Source organism: Aspergillus piperis (assembly GCF_003184755.1).
Source record: "Aspergillus piperis CBS 112811 unplaced genomic scaffold BO85scaffold_10, whole genome shotgun sequence".
In the NCBI taxonomy this organism is placed as follows: Eukaryota; Fungi; Ascomycota; class Eurotiomycetes; order Eurotiales; family Aspergillaceae; genus Aspergillus; species Aspergillus piperis.
In genome coordinates, this window is record NW_020291600.1 from 202,999 (window position 1) to 226,029 (window position 23,031).

Genomic DNA, 23,031 nt, shown 5'->3' on the forward strand with positions numbered 1-23,031 from the left:
GGAGATCAGATGAGGCAGACTGCCAGACCCAGTGACCACTTTTGCATTGTTTGTTTGTCGCTCGGCACATGAGGTCATCGCCGACGATCTGAACTCGGACTTCGCGTCTCCAATATCCTTTGTTCGTTACACGGTAACTCAACGTGCATGGCCCTGAGAGGTCCTTGCTGGTTTGCATCACAGTAGCTCTTACTGTGCTTGCAGGCAAATTAGTCTTACCCGGTCTTAGCACCATCTCATTGTCCTTGCGCCACCGATTCGTCCGCTTTCAATTGTGTCATTGCTGTATGAGGGAGGAGAAAAGCTCCTACAACCAGGAGCGGAGGCCCTATATCCATGACTGACGGACGGGCTGACAGTGCCTCGGAGTCTCTATCCCGAAGGAGACCCAATTTCTCCACGCGGGCCGCTGAAGAAGACGTTTCTAGGTTGGATCCGAGCGAATCTGCCAATGCATCTCCCGAAGAAAGTAGCAAGTTCCTCCACGGGAGGATGAATTCCTCCTCACATTCGCACGAGCCTCCGCACTTCCATCACCGCTCATCCGAAAGCCGACAACAATCCCAACAGAACGTCATAGATAATGTTGCTCGTTGGTGGAGTGGGCAGGGGAGCGACGGGAAGCATGAACTCCCTAGGGAGAGATTAAATGCCAATCGCTCGCCCCCTGGGCCCTTCAGAGAGGGTCAGAAGGAGAGAGATAGCCAGAAAGACCGTACGCTCGACAATCCTGATAAGCTTGGGACATTTTCTGGCGTCTTTGTGCCGACCACCTTGAACGTCCTTAGTATCCTGATGTTCCTTCGCTTTGGCTTCATCCTTGGCCAAGCTGGGTTATTAGGGATGTTAGGTATGGCGCCCTTCAATCATCACCCACACAAGCCAATTGGGGTCTGACGGAAAGTAGGTTTACTGGTCGCTTCGTACACGATCAATCTCGTAACGACTATGTCTCTATCCGCTATTGCAACCAACGGAACAGTACGAGGAGGTGGAGCATACTATCTCATATCTCGATCGCTAGGTCCTGAGTTTGGTGGATCTATAGGGATAGTGTTCTACCTGGGTTATGTGTTGAATACCGGTATGAATGCCGTCGGTCTTGTTGACTGTTTCACACAGAACTTCGGGTCTGAGTCTGGTACTTGGGGCAATTTCCTTAGAGAAGGATTCTGGTGGCAATACCTCTGGGGAACTGTCATCCTCATCATGTGTACCGCGATATGCTTAGCGGGAAGTTCTATATTCTCCAGAGCTAGCAACGGGTTGCTTATCATTCTCCTCATCGCGACTTTCAGCATACCAGTCTCTGCCGTATTCATGAAGCCATTCAGCATCCCAAAGGTTGGGGTAGAATTCACAGGACTGCGGCTTCAAACGCTGCTAGAAAATCTCAAACCCAAGCTTACCAAAGGCGCTGCTGGCAGCCAAATACGTGGAAGGGAGAATTTCCAGGACTTATTTGGGATTTTGTTCCCTGCTACGGGTGGTATATTCGCGTAGGTACGTTTCCTAGAACTTAAGAACACCAAGCTCACGTACCGACAGCGGCGCGAGCATGTCTGGTGACCTTAAGAACCCGAGCAGATCGATTCCCAAGGGAACTCTGTGTGGGCTAGTCTTGACATTCATCACCTATGCTATTGTAATTCTTGCCATGGCTGCTTCGATCACCCGGGAATCATTCTACAAAAATGCCAATGTTGTTCAAGTGGTATGTAATGGTTACATGAACTGAACGGCGTACGTCACTCACCAAGTACAGGCAAATCTTTCCGGGGCAGTTATACTCATGGGAGAATTCGCGACAAGTTTTTTCTCTGCTCTTATGGGAGTGATTGGCTCAGCAAAACTGCTCCAGGCGGTTGCGCGAGACGGCTTGCTTCCTGGCCTAAGTTTTTTCGGCAAGGGTACCAGGAAGACCGATGAGCCCGTTAACGCAATCATCGTCACTTACATGGTTGCACAACTCACTATGCTTTTTGATATCAACCAGATTGCATCCTTCGTTACAATGACCTATCTGATGACCTTTCTCGTGACGAATCTCGCCTGTTTCCTCCTGAAGATCGGGTCTGCTCCCAACTTTCGTCCGTCTTTTCACTACTTCAACTGGAAAACCGCAGCGACAGGCACCTTGGTATGCGGAGCAAGCATGTTCTTCGTTGACGGGATCTATGCCACAGGCTGCGTAGGTGTACTGATGATGCTATTCCTGCTAATTCACTACACCTCGCCTCCTAAGTCCTGGGGTGATGTCAGCCAGAGTCTGATCTATCATCAAGTGCGGAAATATCTGCTTCGGCTTCGCCAGGAGCATGTTAAGTTCTGGCGGCCTCAAATTCTGTTGTTCGTCAACGATCTCAGCGAGCAGTCTAAGATGATCTCATTTTGTAACTCTCTGAAGAAAGGAGGGTTGTTTGTGCTGGGCCATGTGCTCGTGACAGATGATTTCACCACCGCTGTGCCAGAGGCACGACGGCAGCAGACTGCATGGACCAAGTTCGTTGAGAACTCCCGAGTGAAGGCCTTTGTCAATATTACAGTCTCTCCCACTGCTGAATGGGGTGTCCGTAATGTCACACTAAGTGCTGGACTGGGAGGTATGAGACCAAACATAGTCGTGATTGATCAATTCCGCGAAGGCAAATCCTTGGTTGAGAGACCATCCCTCTCAGGTCGTAGGGAATCGAGTGGAAGACGCATATCTCGCGAACTGGTGCCTGTGATATCGGAAGACGGTTCGCAGGAGCCACCGATGTCAACCAAGACATATGTGACCATCCTAGAAGATCTGCTCTTCAAGCTGCGTATGAACGTTGCTGTGGCGAAGGGGTTTGAGGATCTCGAGCTTCCTGGACCACACGGACAGCACACAAAGAAGTACATTGACCTCTGGCCGATACAGATGAGCGCAGAGCTCGGTGCAGACAGTGAAAGCAAGAAGAATGTTCTAACCACTAACTTTGACACCTACACCCTCATCTTACAATTAGGGTGTATCCTCAACACTGTACCGTCGTGGAAAAAGACGTATAAGCTTCGAGTGGCTGTTTTCGTTGAGTACGAAACCGACGTTGAGGACGAGAGAGGAAGGGTCGAAGCGCTTCTCGAGAAGCTAAGGATAGAGGCCGAGGTCTTGGTTTTCTGGCTGGCATGTGGCGATCTTAAAACCTACCGTATCATCGTGAACGGCGACATCTCACCGGAGACCGAGGATGCGGAGCCCCGAGTCCATGAAGCTTTACGGAACGAAGAATGGTGGCAGGATATACAGAAATCTAGGAGTGAGCATGAAGCTCAACAGCGAGCTGAAGTGGGTGCTATCAAAAGGGCAGACGAGCGGATTCCCAGTTGGCCCATGCAAAGCCCCGAAAGTGCTCACAAGCCACTACAACCTTTAGCCGGCGGGCTGAGGAAATTGGTGGAGTCATCCAAGCGCCGGCGATCAATTTCGAGCTTCAGAGGGCTTGGAAGTGTCAGCTTAGGCATGCAAACCCATCGCTTGCTGGATGCTTTTGTTGACTACGAGAGCAGCGAGAGCAGCACAGGTGAGAGCAGTGACGAAGCGGAGTTTCCGCCTTATCTGGATGAGGAAGACGACGAGGAAGAAAACGGCCAGGAAGCCGAACACAGGATCCAGAGTTCTCAATCAGAACCGGCGGGATCTTCTAAAGCAAAACAGAAGGTTACCGAAGAGGTGGCACCGGATCAGGCAGTTCCGTCAATTATTATGACATGCGACGATGGGACATCCCCCAAGACCCAATCAAGTCCATCCCGGCCAAAATTTAACCGGTCGCCGTCCAGCAGCCGCTTCAGCTCATCGCCAATCCCTGAAGCTCGTGTCAACACAGAAGAGGGTGCGGGCCCTTCAATCATGTTCGCTCCTAATGCATCTCCTCCACGCACATCTAACCGGATTGAATCCATTTACACACGACGCTCTTCTTCAGGGCCATCTGTCCCCAAAACCGCGTCTGGATATCCAAGGCAGGCATCAGTTCCCTTATCATTCAATGATCTCCCTAGTCGGGCACAGCATTTGATCTTGAATGAACTGATGAACCAGCACAGCGAAGATACAGCTGTCCTATTCACAACTTTGCCATCGCCGTCCGAAGGCACTGCACAGAGCGAGGCAGCAAGTGCCTCGTACCTGAGCGACTTGACAGTCTTCTGGCAAGGACTGCCGCCGTGTCTGCTGGTTCATAGCAACAGCATGACTGTGACGATGAATCTGTAGCGTAAGGGCATGAACATAGAAAGGGGAGCAAGGCATTGCACATTCTCGCTTAGCCATAGTATATACGACTACTGGTACATTGACTGTTCATAGCATATGCATATGTTAATAATGACTTGAAGATATTGTCCTTCTCCATGAATGAACCCATACTGCTACCATGTCACCGAGCCTAGTAGTACTGGTAGGCTTCAATAACCGATGGTTTGACCCATCCCAACTGTGTTACCCATCAACGCCCACTCCTCGCTATTCCCTTATCAGTGCACTCCACTATTCCCAAGGATAGGCCCACGCCTGCACGAGACAATCAAGCAGTCTTGCCAATGCAACTTTTATTGGGATACCAAGGACCAGAGACCGTACACGTAAGGATACCAGCAAGCATGTTCTCCCCTCCTCTTTCCAGTTGGCCCACTCTTTGGTTCCATCCATTTTCAGCAAGATTCCCGTTCATTTAACCGCGTGTATATCAGCTCTAGACTATTTCCGAAGCACAATTGAACATAAGAATTGTATGTATGTTCTAGAGCTAAGAATGATATAATAAGTAGCATGATGTAATGTATACAGAAAAGACATGCCCATTGATACAAACTGGCACACATCCTATAGTGTTACTAAACAGTAGTGGCTCTCCTAATTTAAGTACTATATTTGAAGAAGCCATTGCCGGATTTGACACCCAGGTCACCCCGTCCGATCATCTCTCGTAGGTATTTGCGCGGCGCATTAGGGATCCCCATCCTCACTTTGGCGTAATGTTCTTCGACGGCGAGAATCACATCCAATCCAGCAATGTCCATCAGCTCACAGGGCCCTCGGGGCGTGTTAAGCACACACTTGTAGATTTGGTCAACCTCCTCGGGCGTCGCAATGCCCTCTTCTAAGACCAGGAGGGTCTCTCGCTTGATGGCGGCCCATATGCTACACTTGATTAGCATATATACCAGTGTTCCATATAACGTGGTTGGCGAGATACCGGTTGAAGGTGTAGCCTGTGGAGGACTTGCGGACGTGGAAGGGTTGGAAGCCATGGTCATGGGTTTCCTGCATAAGTAGAGGGATGATGTCGGGTCGGGTTTGGCTGGAGCCCATGATTTCGATCGCTGAAGCCGGGGGAGTTAGCACAATGAAAAGGCTTCTTCTTGTCTGGGTTAGATCTGGTCTTCCTTACCTGTTGTCTCGGGTGGCCAGACTTGGAAAAGTAATAATTAGTGTTGCTGCTCATGGGACAGTTCGTGGTAGTCATTAAACTTACAGGAATGCAGGTTGACAAAACGATCATCTGCTTTGAGAGATAGTCCATGACAAATGTCCGAGATGGAGTAACTGCTCGAGTTTGACGCGATGATTGTCTGGGAGTGCGATCTACTATCGAGGTCCAGCATCACGGACCGCTTGTATTCCAGGTCCTCTGGGACACACTGACGGGGTTTAGCTAGGGTGTATCAGTGCTTGGTGGTCCTTCCCTACCTCAATAGCGAGCCAGGAGTCGCGGAGCGCTGGGTCCAGATCGTCAACAGTGAGACTGGTTATTTTGCCAGCCTTCCCAGCTGGTTCGGAGGCTCTTAGCCGTTGTATGGTAGCTAATGATTGATTTAGCTGGGCAGGGCTTTTGTCGACAAGGTAGACTGGTCTCCCTTGGCGAGACCACTATTCCGATACTAGTTAAACCAAAGCTCAGATTCATAATGAGAGACCCAAACATACCATGAAAGCAAGGCGCGATCCTTGAGTGCCTGCACCGAGCAGAGTGACAGCGTTGAGAAGTTTAGACATTTGCTGACTTGACTTTGTAAGGTTGTTCAGTTATCTTGGGATTCGAATCTGAGGTTCATGGCTGCAGGCAAGCCCGTGTTTATATGGACATAACCTCATTGCTGAAATGCTGTTTCTTCGAACTATTTCATCCACTTACTGATGTCAATGCAATATTTGACCGTCCGTTCCTGTTAATACCCTGATCTGTACAACAGCGCAGGTTTGATTTAGGATTTACTTGGTTCCAGAGAGATCCTTCTTGCTCCTTTCAGGAACTGACTTTGATTCGGGGGTTTACCGCAATGTCTTCTGGTCTAGTCTCCTAAACCTGTAGTCTTTCTTTTCATGGCAATTTGGGGAGCAAAGCATTGATGATCGACCTGGCGCAGAGTTCGGCGATTATCTTCTGCATAATGCGGCATTTAAGCTTGAGTGACTAGTCAATTGACACTTTCGGTAACAATCTGCCGCATGTAGTTCGTAACGCCTAATCGCGATCTCGTTGAAGAACGTTTCTAGTGGTCGGGGTATGAGGCCGGTGAGGCCGGTGGCTGGTTCCTGGCTGACAGTCTGCATTCTGTTTGGTCAGGTCCTTGTATATTTTTCCGGGGAAGGAAACGTCAAATGTCAGAGCAAGGAAGTATAAAGTCTATCGGGATGATGTAAACATGTAGCAGATCGTTTCAGCCAATTTCAACCAGCTCTTTCTTGGCTTAGAACCTGAAAACCAAAATTCCTGTGGCAAACGATAGGTCTCTACTCTGCTTTCAGCCAATAGAAGACTGGCAAGTCTTCGAACAGAAGTTCAACGAATTCGTATGAGTAACAGCATGGCACTAATATCTACCCGGAGAAATGCTCAAGATCATCCTGTTCCGATTGGGAAGGAATCATGCCCTAATGTGAGCTCAGGATGATACAGTGGTTGTCAGGCCCCGATGAGACAGGGTCCTACCATGCCATGAGACGATCATGCAGTTCTTCAGATGAAGATTGCAACCACTACATAGTCGAACTTGACCATCAAATGCTACCAGACTCCGCATCAAAAGGGTCGAGGCTCTAAGCCTACTGGGAGTATTTGATCAGAGAATTCGGCTTAGGAGTGCTGTGTCTGTCGTTCTAATGTCATAGAAATGTCATTGTTCCTCGACCCATTCGATGCGAGAGTGCTATCGTTTGTTTGATGCCTGTCCTATATATTCTTTTTACTTAGACATGAAGTGTGCAGTGACTCGTACCCGGTACTATATCTTGATGACAGTCAACAGTTATGATGGGTAAGTAACAATGACTCAAGCCATAGAAAGTAGGATCATGTTGATGACCATTATTTATGAAGAAGGTTAATATTGTGCAGGTGATATGTGGTCTAGTTTGAAAATTGATGAAAGCCCAGCATGTTGCACGAGGAGCGAATGGCATGTGGTGGGCCAGTTTGCAACTGCATTTTGGCAGTGGCCCCATCTGCATCTGGAATCATCTGACTGCCATCCATTGCATACTACCGTTCCCCTGGCCTGGTGCAACACGGTAAAGGGACTAACTCACTCATGCCCGATACAACACTATCACAAGTTGCTGTTTCTTTTCCATCCCTTTCGGGAATGACTATGATAAATGATTCCAAGCATTGTCATCCCAGCTGCTTGAATTGGCTAGAAGAGCGATCTTGATGGACTCCAATGTTGATCTGAAGATTAACCTACATCAAGACTCAACTGTCTGAAAGACGAGCTTCCCAAAGATTGCTTACTACGATCCTACTAAGCGACAGAATACCCCCTAGAGCTGGAGTTGATAAAGCAAGGATCACCGCCAGAGAATGGATTATGTTACTCAATCGAAGCGGGAGATGCATCAGAGGAACAGTTGATACCAGACAATGTCAGCCCAACTCAGGGGGGCTTTAGCAGGTGTGTAGGCATCAATTGCTGCAGCGAGTGGCCATTCACACCCGGGCTCTTATTTTTACCAAGCTGATATGCCGTGGAAGGTTCAGACTGACGTGTTTGCCCGCGAGCTGGAGATGCAATTTGGAACAGATATACTCCGGAAGCCGTCTCCGATCAGTGCCCCGTCTTATGACTACTGGAATCATCCAGTCAGAAGCTCACACCCGAGAGGTTAGACGGAATATATACTCGGCTGAATGGGAGAATTCGTCAACCTAGGCGAAACCGGTTGCAAAGGGCGTCGTGCTCGGTATACCCGACCAATGTAGCATCAAGGTAGGAATGAGTGGACACCCCATGCTTTGGGCGAGATACCTACGCACCGACCTTTGGAGGATTGCGTCTGGATGACGCCGTGCTACTACCTTGCTACAAAAGCTGGAAGGAGAAAGGTGATTTGCTTGCTCGCGGGGAGGGCAGAGAGCACGAAGAGTGCAGCAGGTGGCAGTGAGGGTAATCAGACTCAGGGCTACCGTGTAGAATCTAGACCACGAAGAAATGGGCGCTGCAAGGCGATAGGATTAAACGCAGGCCAGAAGAAGCAATTGTCAGATGGCCGCCCGTCCAACGGTGACTAATGCACATTTGGGGCCTGATGATTGGCTGCCACCCCGGCTTCCCCTTCTAGCATCCAGCGATCCCTGCCTCGCGCCGTCCGATCAACTGCCCCCGGCGATTCGTGTTCTCAATCTCTCTTGCTTCTCGTTCGGTTTTCACGCATGCTGACTTGGGCGCCTTTTTGCGGTCCTTTTTTCTCTCATTAATGCTCTCTCCCCCCGCGACTCCTAGTCTCTCTCTCCTCGCCATGCCCATCGTCCAACTGTCCTAACGCTTAGCCTTCCCGACCTTCAGCCCCCCCGAATCCATCGCAACCCCCTAAGTTACGTATCCTTTCCATTCGCTTCAGTAATGCACCACGGGCGAGTACGTCGCAAGAACGGCAGTCTTAGAGCCTCCAAAGCTGGCCAGCGTCGCAATATGTCCCATTTGATACCCGATCATGCCCCTCCACCTCAGTCTAAAACCGTCACCGTTAGCGACGATAGTCCTGATACCTCCGACGCCGCTTCGAACACTTCAGCGACCACCGTTATCACCAACACCTCTAGCATCCCTGCCACCTCTCCCACCAACGGGGTTGATTCCGTGAAAAGAGCCATGGCCCGCAAGGCTTCGTCGCCGATGGCGCCCCCTTTCATGGTGTCCGCGCCGGGCAAGGTCATCGTCTTCGGTGAACATGCCGTCGTGCACGGCAAGGCTGCCATGGCCGCCGCAATTTCTCTTCGCTCCTACTTTCTCGTAACCACCCTGTCCAAATCGCAGCGCACTATCACCTTAAATCTCAGGGACATGGATTTCAATCACACCTGGAACATTGACGATCTGCCCTGGGACCTCTTCAAACAGCCCCCCAAGAAGAAATACTATTACGACCTAGTGACCAGCCTCGACCAAGAACTGTACGACTCTCTAAAACCATGCGTTGAAGACATATCGCCCAAGGCATCCGAGGAAATACGGAAGAAGCACAAAGGGTCGGCGCTGGCGTTTCTGTACCTATTCTGCTCCCTGGGCTCACCCCAGCACCCAGGAGCTATATATACTTTGCGCTCAACTATCCCCATGGGTGCAGGTCTTGGAAGCAGCGCCAGTGTCTGCACTTGTTTCAGTGCTGCGTTGCTACTTCAGATCCGTACTCTAGCAGGCCCCCATGATGACCAGCCCCCGGATGAAGCGGAGTTACAGATCGAGCGTATCAACCGGTGGGCTTTTGTCGGAGAATTATGTATACACGGAAACCCAAGTGGTGTGGACAACACGGTCTCCACCGGCGGCAAGGCCGTGATTTTCAGGAGAGAGGACTACTCGAAGCCCCCCAAAGTCATACCGCTACCGAACTTCCCGGAATTGCCGCTCCTGCTCGTTGACACACGACAGAGCCGCTCGACGGCGGTTGAAGTTGCCAAAGTTGGGAAGCTCAAGAAGGAACATCCAGTCGTCACCGAATCGATCCTCGATGCCATCGACAAGGTCACTGTGTCTGCGCAAGATGCGATCCAGGGGGTGGATGGCGATAGTATCGACAAGGAGACTCTCGAACATATCGGAACGCTGGTTCGTGTCAATCACGGTTTCCTAGTGTCCCTGGGGGTATCCCATCCGCGACTGGAGCGAATCCGGGAACTGGTCGACTTTGCCAATATCGGTTGGACAAAGTTGACCGGTGCAGGCGGCGGTGGTTGTGCAATCACACTCCTGCGCCCAGATGCTAGCGCGGACGCGCTCCGTGAGCTGGAGGGCAAGCTCGCTGCAGAGAATTTCTCAAAGTATGAGACAACCTTGGGTGGAGACGGTATCGGAGTCCTCTGGCCAGCGGTGCTACACAACGGCACCAACGAAGAGGGCGGCGAAGAGATCGACCAGCAGAAGTTTGAGAACGCCGACGGACCCGAAGGCATTGAGCGTCTTGTTGGCGTCGGCGTTCAAGAACGTCGGGAAGGCTGGAAGTTCTGGAAACGAGCTGTCTGAAGGCCACTTTCCCTCACCCTCTCTCATTTCATCCTGCTTGAACCTTTTACGATCATTTCCCCTTACGTCCGAGCTTGGTGTCAGGGCATTGCACGATTGCATATTTATTTGTTTAATCGACCTTCAATTCCCCTTTCTTCTGTTATGGCTTCACTATACTTACTATCTTCTTCCCTTCTGTGTATAATAATTCCTTCCAGATTTCTTGACACGCCTCTTATCTATCTACGGAATATAGTATTCCTTATCCATACACAATTTATTGATCTCTCTTTTCTTTTCTTGTCTTATTTTTTCCATTTTTACCTTTATTGGTCCCCTCAATATTTTTGTTTTCAAATTCTCTTCAGATACTGCATTAGGGACGCCTGCTTCAGTGGAAAACTCATGTCTGCATTCTTATGGGTTATGTTGTTTCTAAGTGATGTAGCGATGCGAATGTCAAGCCAATATGTGTATTCAGCCTCTATGTAGTATGCTCGATCTTGAGGTTACCAAGACTGAAAATAAAATACTACTACTGTACAACTACCGAATCTTTTCAAGGAATGCCAATTTTTGTCAAGTACTAAGTACGGAGTATGTATCGACGGGAACCTTTCACCAAAGAAACAATCTAGATACTAGTACTGATACCATGAAACGCTAAATATACACCCCTAGCAATATGAACAAAGCACCTAGAAAAGAAAATACTATATCCTTTCAAGTTCATCATTCATTACAGTCCCCAGCTGGTACTTGAAGCAAACACAAGGAAGACACGAAAGACTACCCCATCGTTGTCTCCCAGCCCTTTTCTATCATCACATCCATCCAATAAACGCCCGGCTCCCCGGCATCCATGCGCCGCCAAACCTCCCGCACCAGCTGCAGACAGACGCTAATGGGCTTGGGAGGGAGCACATGCAGATACGAGGTGAGCCGGCCAAGGATGAATCGACGGGTTTGCGAGACGTCGATGGCGTGGGAGGAGATGCTTGGGCCGTTGCTGCTGTCTAGAGTAGCGTCTAGTGGGGGCATGCGGGGAAGACGGAGCTCGCTGCTCGAGGCTACGAGGAGGAAGGGCTGGAGACATCTGGTGCGGGACTCAAGGGGGATGGATTTTAGGCGGGAGAGAGTGGTGAGGGCGAATTCGGTCAGCCATGTATCGTAATATGTGTCGGAGTCGGGGCCTGAATGTGTGGTGGTTGATGTTGCTGTTGGATCGGCGGAGTCGGTGGGTTTGGGGGGCGGACATGAAGGGTCGCAGTACCAGGGTGTACTACTGCCAATGGGAGGGGAGAGGAACGGATCCTGCATGGCTGATTCTGGAGCTTGTGGGTTTGGGGAAGGCCGTTGTGTGGGTAGTCGTCGGCGAAGAAGATCGGGAAAGACCCGGTATAGTTGCATTAGACCAGTACAGCGGTATACTTCGGCCATTGTGAGAAGATGCCAAACTGGGGTTTCGTCGTCGCCTGGACTAATGATCTCAGCTTCGGCTGGGTGTGCTAGACCCAAAAGTCGCTCTTCTAGCTCTGTGGCTTTTGTCATGGCGCGCTGGGCTCGTGCAATGTCTGAGTGTGAGGTAAAGCAGCGGGAACGGATTCGTCTTCGCTCCCGACGTATAAGCCTGCCTACTTCTTGGACGGTATGCTGGGTGTCGCGCGCTATGCCTGTCCATGGATGAGGGACGCGTTGTAGGACGAGCGATTCACCTGTTGTGGCGGCCGCGGATCCTGGCAAGACCGCCGAATCATCTGCCACAAAGGATAGGAGCATTTCCCAGTAGACCAAAGCTTCTTCGAAGAACTGATGGTTATTGCTGCGGCCTGGATTTGGTGGTCCAGCGTGCTTGGTGTCCAGATGATTGCGAAGCAGGTTGAAAAAAGAAATGCCAAGGTCCTTGGGGTCATGCCAGCTGGCTGTTTGGCCAAGCATCAGCAAGGCTAGGAGTGACTTGTCGTCCAACATCGATTCCTTTGTGATGATGTCGACTGCCTCATCACGCATCTTCCGGCCTAGTGGTCCGAACTGGGGAAAGTCGTGAACGAGTGTTGCGGCCGCCATGCTCTGCATTGTTCGACACATGGCCAATGACGAGCCCCATAATCGGGATACCGTCGATCGGAATGGGTTCATTTGACTGTCATAGCTGGAGAACAAGGCCGCCACCTCTTTAAAATAGTACTCCACGAGAGTCCATGAAGGGTTGTTGAGGGGCTGCGGAATCGAGGTGAAGTCCCGCTGTGATGGCCTCGAGCCAGGTGGAGGGTACTGGCGTACTATAGTAGAAGGTGAAAAGCCAGAAAAGATGTGAGGTTCATCTTGCAGAATCGGTGCGGCCAAAGAGAACAGCCCGAATGGATCATCAGCATTAGTTCCCGGTGTTTCGAAGTTCAATGCCGGGTTATTTTGGCTAGCCGCTGATGCCGATGCTGGAGAATGGAGGTCTTCCAGTTCCGGTAGCGAGCCTGACTGCTGTAAGTCCCATAAGTTGTCACATATACCGCTTGGTCCGCCTAATCCCAGACTCCGCGGATTGGCCGGATCGTCAGAAGTGGTGAAGTTTAGGCTGTCATTCTCCGTGGCCAAAGACTGTGTCAGTGGGTCAACATAGTCGGCAGGGCTGGTAGTCAGATTTTTGGGATCGGAACATCGATTCGGGCTGGTGCGAGAATCACTGGGAACATCGCCAGTGGAATCTTTGTTCGGCTCCCCGGGGGCCTGCGGCGGATACTTGGTGACCCAGCGCAGAGACTGGACGTATCCAGGGCAATTCACACCCAGACGGGTGCATCGACTACAATGAGGTCGTTCTTCCCCGCATTTGACCTGTTGAAAGGCGGAGCATCAAATTAATGTTTAGGGCCACATGGGGCGGGACTATGTAGCCACCGCTCAAAAAGATACTCAACTCACTCGTTTGCTCTTGCAGCGGGCACATCCATTACGAGATTTTTTGACACGACGCATTATCGGTCCGAGGTGGGCTCATGGTAAGTTGAGGATAAAGAAAGCGAACAGGTGGATGTGGCAGAGGATGAGGAGACGATGGCCATGTCAAGTTGGAGAATGCGGGGACACATTGCCTGGCCTTATCGCGGGCCAATGAATGTGTGTCTGGGGACTTTTTATCCTCTTCGGGAAACGCACGTTGCCCTTTATGAATCATTGTAGATAATGACTGAGATTTCTGCATTGGCTGCTTGGAAATGCACCGGTGACCGCCACTGATAGTGGCTCAGAAAAAAGACCCGGGGTCAGGTAGTGGTTGTTGTACCAGACGAACATGATGGAAAACAATGGCAGACTTGGCCAGAACAATCACCCAAAATGGTTGTCCGCCTTGATATTGTTCTATGGATGCCTCAGGCAATAATACCCCACCCGCACGGAGAGTCGCTCATTTTGGCGCATATCAATCCATCCACATGAATACCTTCACCGTTTGCTATATCACGCAGTCCTCTTTGCACGTCGGAAAGTAAATCCGACAGTTAATAGCATAGAACGTGACTATCGCAGGCTCGACTTGATCCGTTGCGACCAAGTAATTTACTTAAGCTTGGGTTTTGGTTCTCCGGGTTTTACCGGACATCATTCACTACCACGTCGGGATATCGGACGAGGGTCTAAGTTGTGCTGTCCCAGAGACACCAGAGTGCAAGCCGGTTGAACATCTCAGCTCACCTATATATGAATCTGACGGGAGGGTCTCCTTGAATGTGTATAGCGTGAACCACCGTACCCCTGACCAGTTGTTATACTGTTTACTAGCCGCTATATCTAGAAAGTATTTACTTTCAAGCTGAAACATGGAAGGAAAATACGCATCTGATCCCGAGTGGGCATCTATACAGCCAATTCCGCTGAACGATGGCTCCGAATCAGGAGCTCAGCCCTTGGCTACCATTGCTTATCCTTCGGACTATCTTGAGGCCACATCGTATCTACGAGCGGTCATGGCGGCCAACGAAATGTCGGAAAGGGCCTTGAAGTTGACTGAACACATTATCTCGATGAACCCGGCACACTATACCGTATGGTAAGCTTAGCTGAACCGACCCGCCTATGATACCGTTGGGATGCGAAGCTGACTGGAACTATCAGGATTTACCGAGCTAAGATCCTGTTTGCTTTGGGCAAAGATCTCAAAGACGAGCTGGAATGGCTCAACGGCGTTTCACTCAAGTATCTGAAAAACTACCAGATATGGTATGGCAAACTATCGCTTCCATCCCACTTCCAGCGACGCAACTAACAATCATCACCAGGCATCATCGTCAAGTTCTCATGTCACGCACAGACTACTTCCCAAGCCCACCGGCTAAGGAGCCAGACTTCCTCATGGAAATGTTTGCCCAAGACTCCAAAAACTACCATGTTTGGACTTACCGTCACTGGTACGTCCGCCACTTCAAGCTCTGGGATGCCCCGCGGGAAATCCAGGACGTGGAGGCTCTCATTGCATCGGATGTCCGCAACAACTCCGCTTGGAACCACCGCTTCATGCTCCGGTTTGGCCCGCGCGATAACGAGCCAGATGCTGGAATGCCCAATAGCGGCGGAGACCCTTCGGAGAAGGGCCGACTAGCCGTTGTCGATGAAGACGTTGTCGATGCTGAGCTGCAGTATGCTAAATCCAAGATTGTCCGGGCGCCCGAGAACCGTAGCCCGTGGTCATATGCGCGGGGGGTATTGCGTGCCGCGGGTCGGCCTCTTTCGGAATGGAAGGAATTTGCTGGCAAGTTCGTCGTCGATAAGGAAGATGGTGGCGTTGAGGTCAAGAGTAGCCATGCTGTTGAATGGCTGGCTGATGTGTTCGTTGCGGAAAGCGAACCGACATCAGAACAGGAAGCTGTCCGTATGCTTACCTTGCTGAAGGAGAAGTATGATCCCATGCGATCTAACTACTGGGATTATCGCATTCGGACGATTACCAGTGCAGCCGTTCCTGCTACAGCGTGAAGACAATGTGAATCTTGTATATTGCGAGCGAGAAGTCCAAGGAGAATTACCTGTTAGAGTGATTCTATGGCCGTGACTCCAAATTATCAGAAAAAGTTTGTCAATAACAGCTAATATTATATCATATATCAAACAACAAGCACGCTGTGTCATACATCATTAACCTGTATAGTGAGACCCATGCAACCCAAGTTTTCACAAGAACAATCAAAGCCAAGAGATACACCACAACCCATAGAAGAAATAGCCATGAAATCTTAACAATCACTCTCATGCCCACCCCTCAGCCAACATCTTCCTCCACTCTGCCGCCATATCGATAGTAACATTGCTGCCACCGCAAACAATGATAACCACGCGACTGTCTTCATTCAAGTCCGGCACCAACTCCTTCAACTTAGACTGCAGCCCCCCAGCAGAGGCCGACAGCGACGGCGAAGACACCGGACCATCATCCTCATTCTCCCCAGCAGACAGCCGATCATCCCCATAGCCTTCATCCTTACTCACATACCCAGCATCCATGCCCCTCTTCCTCTTCTGACCAGCAGCCACCATCTTCGAAGAAGAAGATGAAGAAGCACAACTAGTCCCCCCAACCGCAGCCTCCACACAAACACCACAAGCCAACTCAACCAACAACCTCTCATCATCCACAAGCCTCAACACGCCCCTAGCGGCCTCCGCATCCGAAAACACCGCACTATGCACCTTCACGCCCGGCGGCGGCTGCACCGCATACTGAAACGTCCTCTCAGAGACCTTAATAGCCCCTAACGACGTAGCCTGCGACGTAATCTTCGGCAACGAGACCAACTCGTTACTCTCCAGCGCCGTAGCCAGAGAATCCGTGCCCTTGGTCTCAACAGCCACAAGATGAACAGGCTTCGCAGTACTATCATCAGCAGCAGCAGCAGCAGCAGACATCTTAGCCTTAGCCCTATGCCTCTCAATCCCCATAACCAATCCATTCAACAACCCCCCACCGCCAACACTACAAACAATAACATCAACCGGCAACGCACGACCTGCATGCACTTCCTCCTCTTCCTCCCCGACAGGCGGCGGGATCTGCTCCACCAGTTCATCAATGATAGTGCTGTTCCCTTGCCAGATGGGCTCGTTGTCGAATGGATGCAGGGCAATCTTCACAACGTCATCAACACCTTCGCTGTCTTCACCATCGGTGTTCTTGGTCTTCATCACAACATCCTTCATGTACTGCCCTGCCTCTGAGAATGTCTCTCCGTACTGAATCACATCCGCTGCTCCTGCATTCCGCAGCTTCTGCACCATCAGCGGCTTCGTCGATACAGGTACCACTACCGTGCAGGGGTACCCTAGGCTCCGGGCCGCGCAGACGGCAGCTAGGCCGGCGTTGCCGCCGGAGGAAGCGTAGAAGTGCACGGGACGGTGGTGGTTCTCGGGCTTGAGGAGGTGTGAGAGGATTTGGTTGCCCATGGCGCGGGACTTGAAGGAGCCGCTGGGTTGGATGTTTTCGAGTTTCAGGAAGATTCTACATCCTGCGGCGCGGGAGAGGGTTGTGGATTCGATGAGAGGGGTCGGGTTCCAGGGGGTTTTGTAGGTTGGAGGCGTGGTGGGAGGGAGGATGCTGCCCATTGTGATGGTCTGTTGGTGTCTGGGTTCCCTTCGGGATATGGTGGTTGTGGTGGTGTTCAATTGGTGGAGAGGATGATGACGATGGTTATTAGGATGATGGTAGGGATGTTATAAGGAAGGGTAAGTAGTAGTATAGTTAAGATATGATATGATCTGTCAGTTGTTGGGATGAGAGGAGGTTGTTTTCAATAAATAGTAGGAGGCAAGAGGAGAGGAGACAAGATTAGGTATAAGATGATAAACGTATACTACAATCGAAAAGAGAAAGAAAACCCCTAGTTTATGATACAGACCTCATATACTCCCCCCATGATATAGCGCTGAAACCCATAGTTCGTGATATACAACACGGACGCTTTCCGATATAGTCCGCCCCAGTTTGCCGCGGGAAACCTACACACAAGAGTTTCCCGCCCCGAGTCTATCTATCAGGAATTCGACCAACCCTTCGCCCAGTCGGCACCCTTTTCCCGTTGATAAACTCGCGCATATTCTGCTCCAGTTATCGCCATACCATGACATAACACAAACCTTCTCTCCACCCCTGCATGCGTGTGAATGACGGTCTGGGACCCAGAGCCGTCCATAACGCAGTCCAATTCAAGCAGCAAACGGCAAAGCCAAACCCGCTCGATTTCCACAGTCTCCTCCACCAGGCGGAGACCCGTGCTTAATTGTGCGTGTTCTGGCTGACCGAACGTTCCAATCTAGTGTCCATGATTGGATCCTAGCCCATTCCTGTTATCAAATGGAAAGGACAGCCACATTAACTTTCCACGATAAGAGGGGGAAATAGGATACTCTTCTTCGCATCCACTCCGTAGTCTGCGTCGGAGCCGTACGTCGCCGCCGCATAGTTCCTTTTGGCCGGGTCCGTTTTGTCTACATGGAACATGTCCAGAAGCTCGTTGGCCTTGGTGGGCATGACAGGCTGCAGGAGGATCCCGGCCATTCGCAGTGATTCAGCAACATTGAAAATCGATCGCTGGCGGTCGTTCGGACTCTTCCATGGCTCTGCGTGATGGAAGTATTTGTTGGTCTGGGTGGACCGGGTTAGAACAAGTCTGGGAATCATCACCGATCATAGGGTGGGTCTATCTTTATCTCTTACCTGATCGATTAGGGTAGTGATTTCTTGCAGGGCAGCACGGGGATTCAGATTCTCCATTTGCTCTGCTACTCTCTTGGGCACATCTTTGAGCATTGTTTCGTACGCCTCATCGGCCGGAGTCGCTGGTGGAAGTCGGCCACACGTGCCATTCTCGATGTAAGTCCGAAGATTACCCTTGGCACAGCCAATTGCCCGATGCGCAAGGTTTCCAAGCCCCTTTTGCAGTAGCTTCTGATAGTCGCGGATGATGTACGCATTATCGTAGTCGGCGTCGCCCACCAATGCACCTTGGTGGATAAGGAAGAAACGCATGGAATCCACTCCGAAGCGGTTGATGGCAAAGAAGGGGTTCACCACATTACCCGTAGACTTCGACATCTTCTCACGGTTCATAGTCCAGTGTCCATGAACGAGTACATTGCGGGGAAGAGGGAGGTCGAGAGCCATAAGGAATGCGGGCCAGTATACGCAGTGAAAGCTGTTGCACGGTTAGTCATGGGGTCGCGTACATGGCAAGCATGAAGGCAAATACGCACCGAACAATGTCCTTACCGACCACATGTACATCCGCAGGCCAACCAAGGCGGCTTCCTTGACCGGGTGCAAACGGGTAGCCTGCCTTGGTCAAGTAGTTGACAAGCGCATCCAGCCAGACATAGACGGTCTGTGTGTTGTCGCCGGGAACCGGAATACCCCAGGTCAGCCGCTCCGCAGGCCTAGAGATTGACAAATCTTGAAGGCCCTCCGAAACAGACTTGACGACATTGGTTGTATACATCGTCGGGGTAATAAATCCAGTTTTGTATAGATCGAGCAAACGCTCCTGGAAAGCTGACAGACGGAAATGGTAGTTGGTTTCCGACGACCACTCCACCTCCTTTCCCGTCTCAATGGAGACCTGTCTGGGTGAGCTTCGATCGTTTTAGCAGGTGGTTTGGCGTGCAGCTTACCATCTTCGTGTGTCCAGTCTCAGGGTCCAGCGACTTTTGTACTTGCGTCTGAGGGTAGAATGTCTCATCGCTAACCGAGTACCAGCCTTCATGCTTCGCGGTGTAGACATATCCCCGGTGCTCCAACACTTCCTATACACATGTCAGCCTTAAGCTATGCGCGTGGACGCATCTCCTAGCCACATACCCAGAAATACTGAACAGCTTCCTTGTGCGCAGGTTCGGTCGTCCGTATGAAGTAGTTGTAGTCCATATTCGCGGCATTTGCTAAAGCCTAACTTGGAGGTTAGAGTCGACCTCAGATCAAAACCTGACAAGTAGTGTTTGTTGCCTACCTCAAACGTCTTATAATTCATGTCGCAGAACGCCTGCGTATCCATCTCTGCAGCCAACGCGGCCTGCTGGATCTATACAGAATTAGCACAGTACTGTGCTAAGCAGTAATAAATGGCCCATACCTTCATGCCATGTTCGTCCGTTCCGGTCAGCAATTGTGCATCAGCGTCTCCGATGAGTGTCCGCCATCTCTTGATGACATCGGCAAGGACCATAGTATACAGATGACCGACATGAGGGGCTATATGAGCCAAGACATTAGCAGTGAGCCAGTGGACGAAAAAGCACAGTAAGATATCCGGAGAGGGCGTACCAGCGTTGACATAGAATATGGGAGTCGTGACATAGTATGGCTTCTTAGGAGCGCTTTCCGAGGCCGCCGTTGCGAATTGACGCGGACGGATCGTTGTCACTGGGCGGGCAGTTGTGCGGGGGACGCATCTCCAAGATGGGCGACTGCAGGCCAGAAATTGGCCGGCCCAAGAAGCGACACGAAAACCTGCCCTCGAGATAGCCATTGGCGTGGGACTGCAGAAGGGAACAACGATGGTTTATTCCAGGCGGCGTTTCGGAGCTCGACCATCATCTCCGGGTGGTCCAAGCTTTCGTGCCTTTTTTCTGCCGTCCGATGCCAGCTCCTCTTCTCCGCGATCGCGCATTCTTTACATAGCATCTACCTCGTTCCCTCTGTTCAACCACCATAATATAACCGTTCTTGGACTACTCAGGGGTTTTCAGGAATTTGAGGTTCGCGATATTAGGGTCTGTATACAGTGTCTTGGCTTGGTTACCGAATTTGTCGTTGGAATCCATCAAAAACAGTCCCGAATCACAATGGCTCCTCCTTCAGAAGACACATTGACAAAGGTTTCCACGGATGGTATGTCGATTTACAAGCAGTATCTTGCCTGAAAATTCTAACTTAGATTAATCTGCAGCGGCAACCGACTTTGTCCAGTCCTTCTACCCTGCCCTCGAGAACAACCGTTCCACGATAGCCTCGTTCTATAGCCAGCCCACGGCCATGATCCTTTTCAACGGAAACGCTGTCGCCGATGGCGCCGCTGTCCAAGAGATTTTTGTCAATCAAATGTCCCCGACGCATTATGAAGTGCAGTCTGTCGATTGCCAGATTATCAACAAGGCGTATCCGACACCTACATCCACTGGAGTGAAGCTCCCCACTGAAACGACTGTCAAGGACATGTCTATCTTGGTGGTCGTTAGCGGCTATGTGCGCTTTGGAGAGTCCAGAGATCTACCGCAACGAGGCTTCAGCGAGACCTTCGTGCTGGTGCCGAATCCATCCGCCGACGGGCCCAAAGGAAAGCGCAAGCGAGAATGGCTTATCCAAACCCAGAACTTCCGACTCGTCGTATGAAGGATCAACACCAAAGTTTATCTGATGGAAGAGGACGCCTTCTACTATGCCTTTGACGAAAATTACTAGAATTGCTATTGCGGTGTGACGACATGATAAACACATTATGCGCTATGATCCAACCACGCGATTACACATTTTGAGCCGCAGAAGGAAAATGGAAGGAAATCCAAGGAAATACCCCACGACACGCCAAGCGAAGAACTCCCGAAACAACGCGACTGCTATCTCATCACTGGGCCGCAGATCTTCGCGGTACACGCATATTTGCTTTAATGCGCTCGAGTAACTCGTCACGCGATGCGCTTTCGCTGGGCAAAAGGCCCCTCTTGGAGTGACAGTTAGAAAACATTGCTCTTTTTGGCGACATTGACTGTTTTGTTTACGATGGAAGAAGAAAACATACAACTCGAAGCCATGTCCGCATTTCATCTGCAGTCCAGTTTTCCGGATCTTTTAGACGTCAGTTTGGTATACCTACAACCACAGAAGAATTCGATCCCGTGCCTCCAGTTGGGTCAGCTTCAGCCGGGAACATATCGCCACCCCAGATGGCCCAAGCGGCCGCTGCAGTCACCATGCCGGCAAACCCTGACAAAGTTAGATCGGACTTTCCGTCAACAATATTCAGCTCAGAAGGATATACCTAGAAATAGGTTCTGAGACCATATTAGCTTACGGACGCCGATATCATGTCTGGGGTTGGATGTATAGTACCTTGGAGTTTAATGCGCGATCCAAAGGCGTCGGCATTTTGTTCTGGACTAGAGTTCGCCTGCTGTGTATACACGAGAAAAGTATTGCTAGTAGTCACAAAGGCGAAAGGAGGCGATGATATCTGTCAAAAAGAACAACAAGCTTGTTGCCAGATATCCCAGTAGATATAAGACGGAGGGTGGCTAAAACACTATAGATAGATGTCGATCCCCCGTACTCCGTAGGCAGCCGCCTTATCGGTGCACCGCCACATGTATCATTGCGGGATATCCCGCCACGACGTGGCACTGGAACTAAGGGCTTCCGGGGGGCAACCCTACAGCCCACAGAAGCTAGCTGACTACTCCCCCGGCCAGCACCGCCCGCCGACGAGCTTCGAGACCCGCGATTGTCATCCAAACCTTCCGTCATCCACGACTACTCAAACCAAAGTCACAAACCCCACTAGCCACCATGCCTCAGGAAATCTCCGACATCAAGCAGTTCATCGAGGTCTGCCGCCGCAAGGATGCGTCCTGTACGTTTACCCGACCTTTAGCCGCTTAGTTATCATGAGGTGGAAAGCTCCGCGGAGCTAGCTCTTTGAGGAGGGGGGGAAGCTCGAGACGGGTACCCGACCATCATCGAAAGGGCACATTGGAATGGTTCATTGGGATGGATGATTGATATGAAGTCGAGGCTAACGCGTGATGGTCTTGTCTGTTGAACAGCTGCTCGCATCAAGCGCAACCCCAAGGACCAGCAGATCAAGTTCAAGGTCCGCTGCTCCCGCTTCGTCTACACCCTTGTCCTGAAGGACTCCGACAAGGCCGACAAGCTCAAGCAGAGCCTGCCCCCTGGTGCGTTTGCTCCCGTCACCTAGTCGACTATTCCCTTGGATGGTGTTGTGGAATAAGATACATGTCGTCGGATTCGATTGTTTCCTACGACTCGAGATGGATGTCTGATGTGGACCTCGGATATTGCATGACATCATATGGATCAAGTACTAACATCAATTGTTTTCTCCTACAGCTCTCAAGGTTGTCGACGTCTCCAAGGGAGACAAGAAGAAGGCTCTGTAAATACCTTCATCAACACATTGAGGTTGGAACTCGGCGAGGAGGTCGTCGGCGCATGGAATATGGTCGGAGCATGAATACAAATGTCGATTACGATTAGGAAATTGGCATGGGCAAGGATTGCTTCTGTGGGCCGACACGGAGGGGTCATTGATCTCTGAACCAGATTGGTTGTCTCTTCGCGTCTGGTTACCAGTGGACTGTGATGGATGTCTTCACGGTTCACTGAAACCGGATGACCTACATGACTGGAACTTTTCTGCTAAGGGTTTTGCTTTGTCGGAGCACCTTTGCATCCTATACAACGTAATGGAGAAAAACAGTTGAAAATTCCATGATACCTCGACTTTCGCCCGATAATGTGACATGAATGCTTGTGCTCTGGTTAGGTTGTGTTGTCTGGACAGGCAT

The 23,031-nt window shown here is 50.7% G+C and overlaps 10 protein-coding genes across 10 annotated transcripts; 5 read left to right on the forward strand and 5 right to left on the reverse strand.

The window, feature by feature from the left end:
* Window positions 1-336: 336 nt before the first annotated feature.
* Window positions 337-4,246, forward strand: BO85DRAFT_488507 (putative cation chloride cotransporter; the record flags this gene model as incomplete). Its single annotated transcript, XM_025663537.1, has 4 exons — window positions 337-850; window positions 908-1,499; window positions 1,549-1,714; window positions 1,766-4,246. 4 exons carry the CDS (start codon window positions 337-339, stop codon window positions 4,244-4,246), a joined length of 3,753 nt encoding a protein of 1,250 aa, XP_025514939.1.
* Window positions 4,247-4,765: 519 nt separating this feature from the next.
* On the reverse strand, window positions 4,766-6,218 carry BO85DRAFT_30966 (3-hydroxyacyl-CoA dehydrogenase family protein). Its single transcript, XM_025655412.1, has 6 exons — window positions 5,960-6,218; window positions 5,723-5,902; window positions 5,508-5,673; window positions 5,424-5,444; window positions 5,229-5,355; window positions 4,766-5,173 (listed from the first exon to the last, which is right to left on the reverse strand). The coding sequence occupies exons 1-6, from the start codon at window positions 6,026-6,028 to the stop codon at window positions 4,891-4,893; spliced, it is 846 nt and encodes a 281-aa protein (XP_025514940.1). The 5' UTR covers window positions 6,029-6,218; the 3' UTR covers window positions 4,766-4,890.
* Window positions 6,219-8,622: 2,404 nt separating this feature from the next.
* On the forward strand, window positions 8,623-10,879 carry erg12 (mevalonate kinase). Its single transcript, XM_025655413.1, has one exon. It carries the CDS (start codon window positions 8,875-8,877, stop codon window positions 10,492-10,494), a length of 1,620 nt encoding a protein of 539 aa, XP_025514941.1. The 5' UTR covers window positions 8,623-8,874; the 3' UTR covers window positions 10,495-10,879.
* A 153-nt stretch (window positions 10,880-11,032) lies between these two features.
* On the reverse strand, window positions 11,033-13,733 carry BO85DRAFT_449758 (uncharacterized protein). Its single transcript, XM_025660225.1, has 2 exons — window positions 13,396-13,733; window positions 11,033-13,308 (listed from the first exon to the last, which is right to left on the reverse strand). The coding sequence occupies exons 1-2, from the start codon at window positions 13,447-13,449 to the stop codon at window positions 11,266-11,268; spliced, it is 2,097 nt and encodes a 698-aa protein (XP_025514942.1). The 5' UTR covers window positions 13,450-13,733; the 3' UTR covers window positions 11,033-11,265.
* Window positions 13,734-13,983: 250 nt separating this feature from the next.
* ramB (bifunctional protein farnesyltransferase/protein geranylgeranyltransferase) lies at window positions 13,984-15,882 on the forward strand. The gene is made up of 3 exons (XM_025655415.1): window positions 13,984-14,521; window positions 14,587-14,691; window positions 14,751-15,882. The coding sequence occupies exons 1-3, from the start codon at window positions 14,292-14,294 to the stop codon at window positions 15,442-15,444; spliced, it is 1,029 nt and encodes a 342-aa protein (XP_025514943.1). The 5' UTR covers window positions 13,984-14,291; the 3' UTR covers window positions 15,445-15,882.
* BO85DRAFT_31016 (putative L-serine dehydratase) lies at window positions 15,580-17,278 on the reverse strand. Its single transcript, XM_025655414.1, has one exon. The coding sequence runs from the start codon at window positions 17,062-17,064 to the stop codon at window positions 15,715-15,717; it is 1,350 nt and encodes a 449-aa protein (XP_025514944.1). The 5' UTR covers window positions 17,065-17,278; the 3' UTR covers window positions 15,580-15,714.
* Window positions 17,279-17,830: 552 nt separating this feature from the next.
* BO85DRAFT_373512 (methionine--tRNA ligase MSM1) lies at window positions 17,831-19,979 on the reverse strand (the record flags this gene model as incomplete). Its single annotated transcript, XM_025656083.1, has 8 exons — window positions 17,831-18,103; window positions 18,176-18,653; window positions 18,712-19,073; window positions 19,126-19,257; window positions 19,313-19,399; window positions 19,461-19,532; window positions 19,584-19,702; window positions 19,775-19,979. The coding sequence occupies 8 exons, from the start codon at window positions 19,977-19,979 to the stop codon at window positions 17,831-17,833; spliced, it is 1,728 nt and encodes a 575-aa protein (XP_025514945.1).
* Window positions 19,980-20,126: 147 nt separating this feature from the next.
* On the forward strand, window positions 20,127-21,342 carry BO85DRAFT_398184 (putative nuclear transport factor 2 domain protein). The gene is made up of 3 exons (XM_025657050.1): window positions 20,127-20,341; window positions 20,400-21,170; window positions 21,249-21,342. The coding sequence occupies exons 1-2, from the start codon at window positions 20,296-20,298 to the stop codon at window positions 20,840-20,842; spliced, it is 489 nt and encodes a 162-aa protein (XP_025514946.1). The 5' UTR covers window positions 20,127-20,295; the 3' UTR covers window positions 20,843-21,170; window positions 21,249-21,342.
* BO85DRAFT_488515 (uncharacterized protein) lies at window positions 20,954-21,595 on the reverse strand (the record flags this gene model as incomplete). The annotated part of the gene is made up of 5 exons (XM_025663538.1): window positions 20,954-21,170; window positions 21,249-21,295; window positions 21,324-21,433; window positions 21,489-21,501; window positions 21,560-21,595. 5 exons carry the CDS (start codon window positions 21,593-21,595, stop codon window positions 20,954-20,956), a joined length of 423 nt encoding a protein of 140 aa, XP_025514947.1.
* A 402-nt stretch (window positions 21,596-21,997) lies between these two features.
* BO85DRAFT_449763 (60S ribosomal protein eL38) lies at window positions 21,998-23,004 on the forward strand. Its single transcript, XM_025660226.1, has 3 exons — window positions 21,998-22,076; window positions 22,270-22,398; window positions 22,574-23,004. The coding sequence occupies exons 1-3, from the start codon at window positions 22,013-22,015 to the stop codon at window positions 22,621-22,623; spliced, it is 243 nt and encodes an 80-aa protein (XP_025514948.1). The 5' UTR covers window positions 21,998-22,012; the 3' UTR covers window positions 22,624-23,004.
* The last annotated feature ends 27 nt before the right edge of the window (window positions 23,005-23,031 follow it).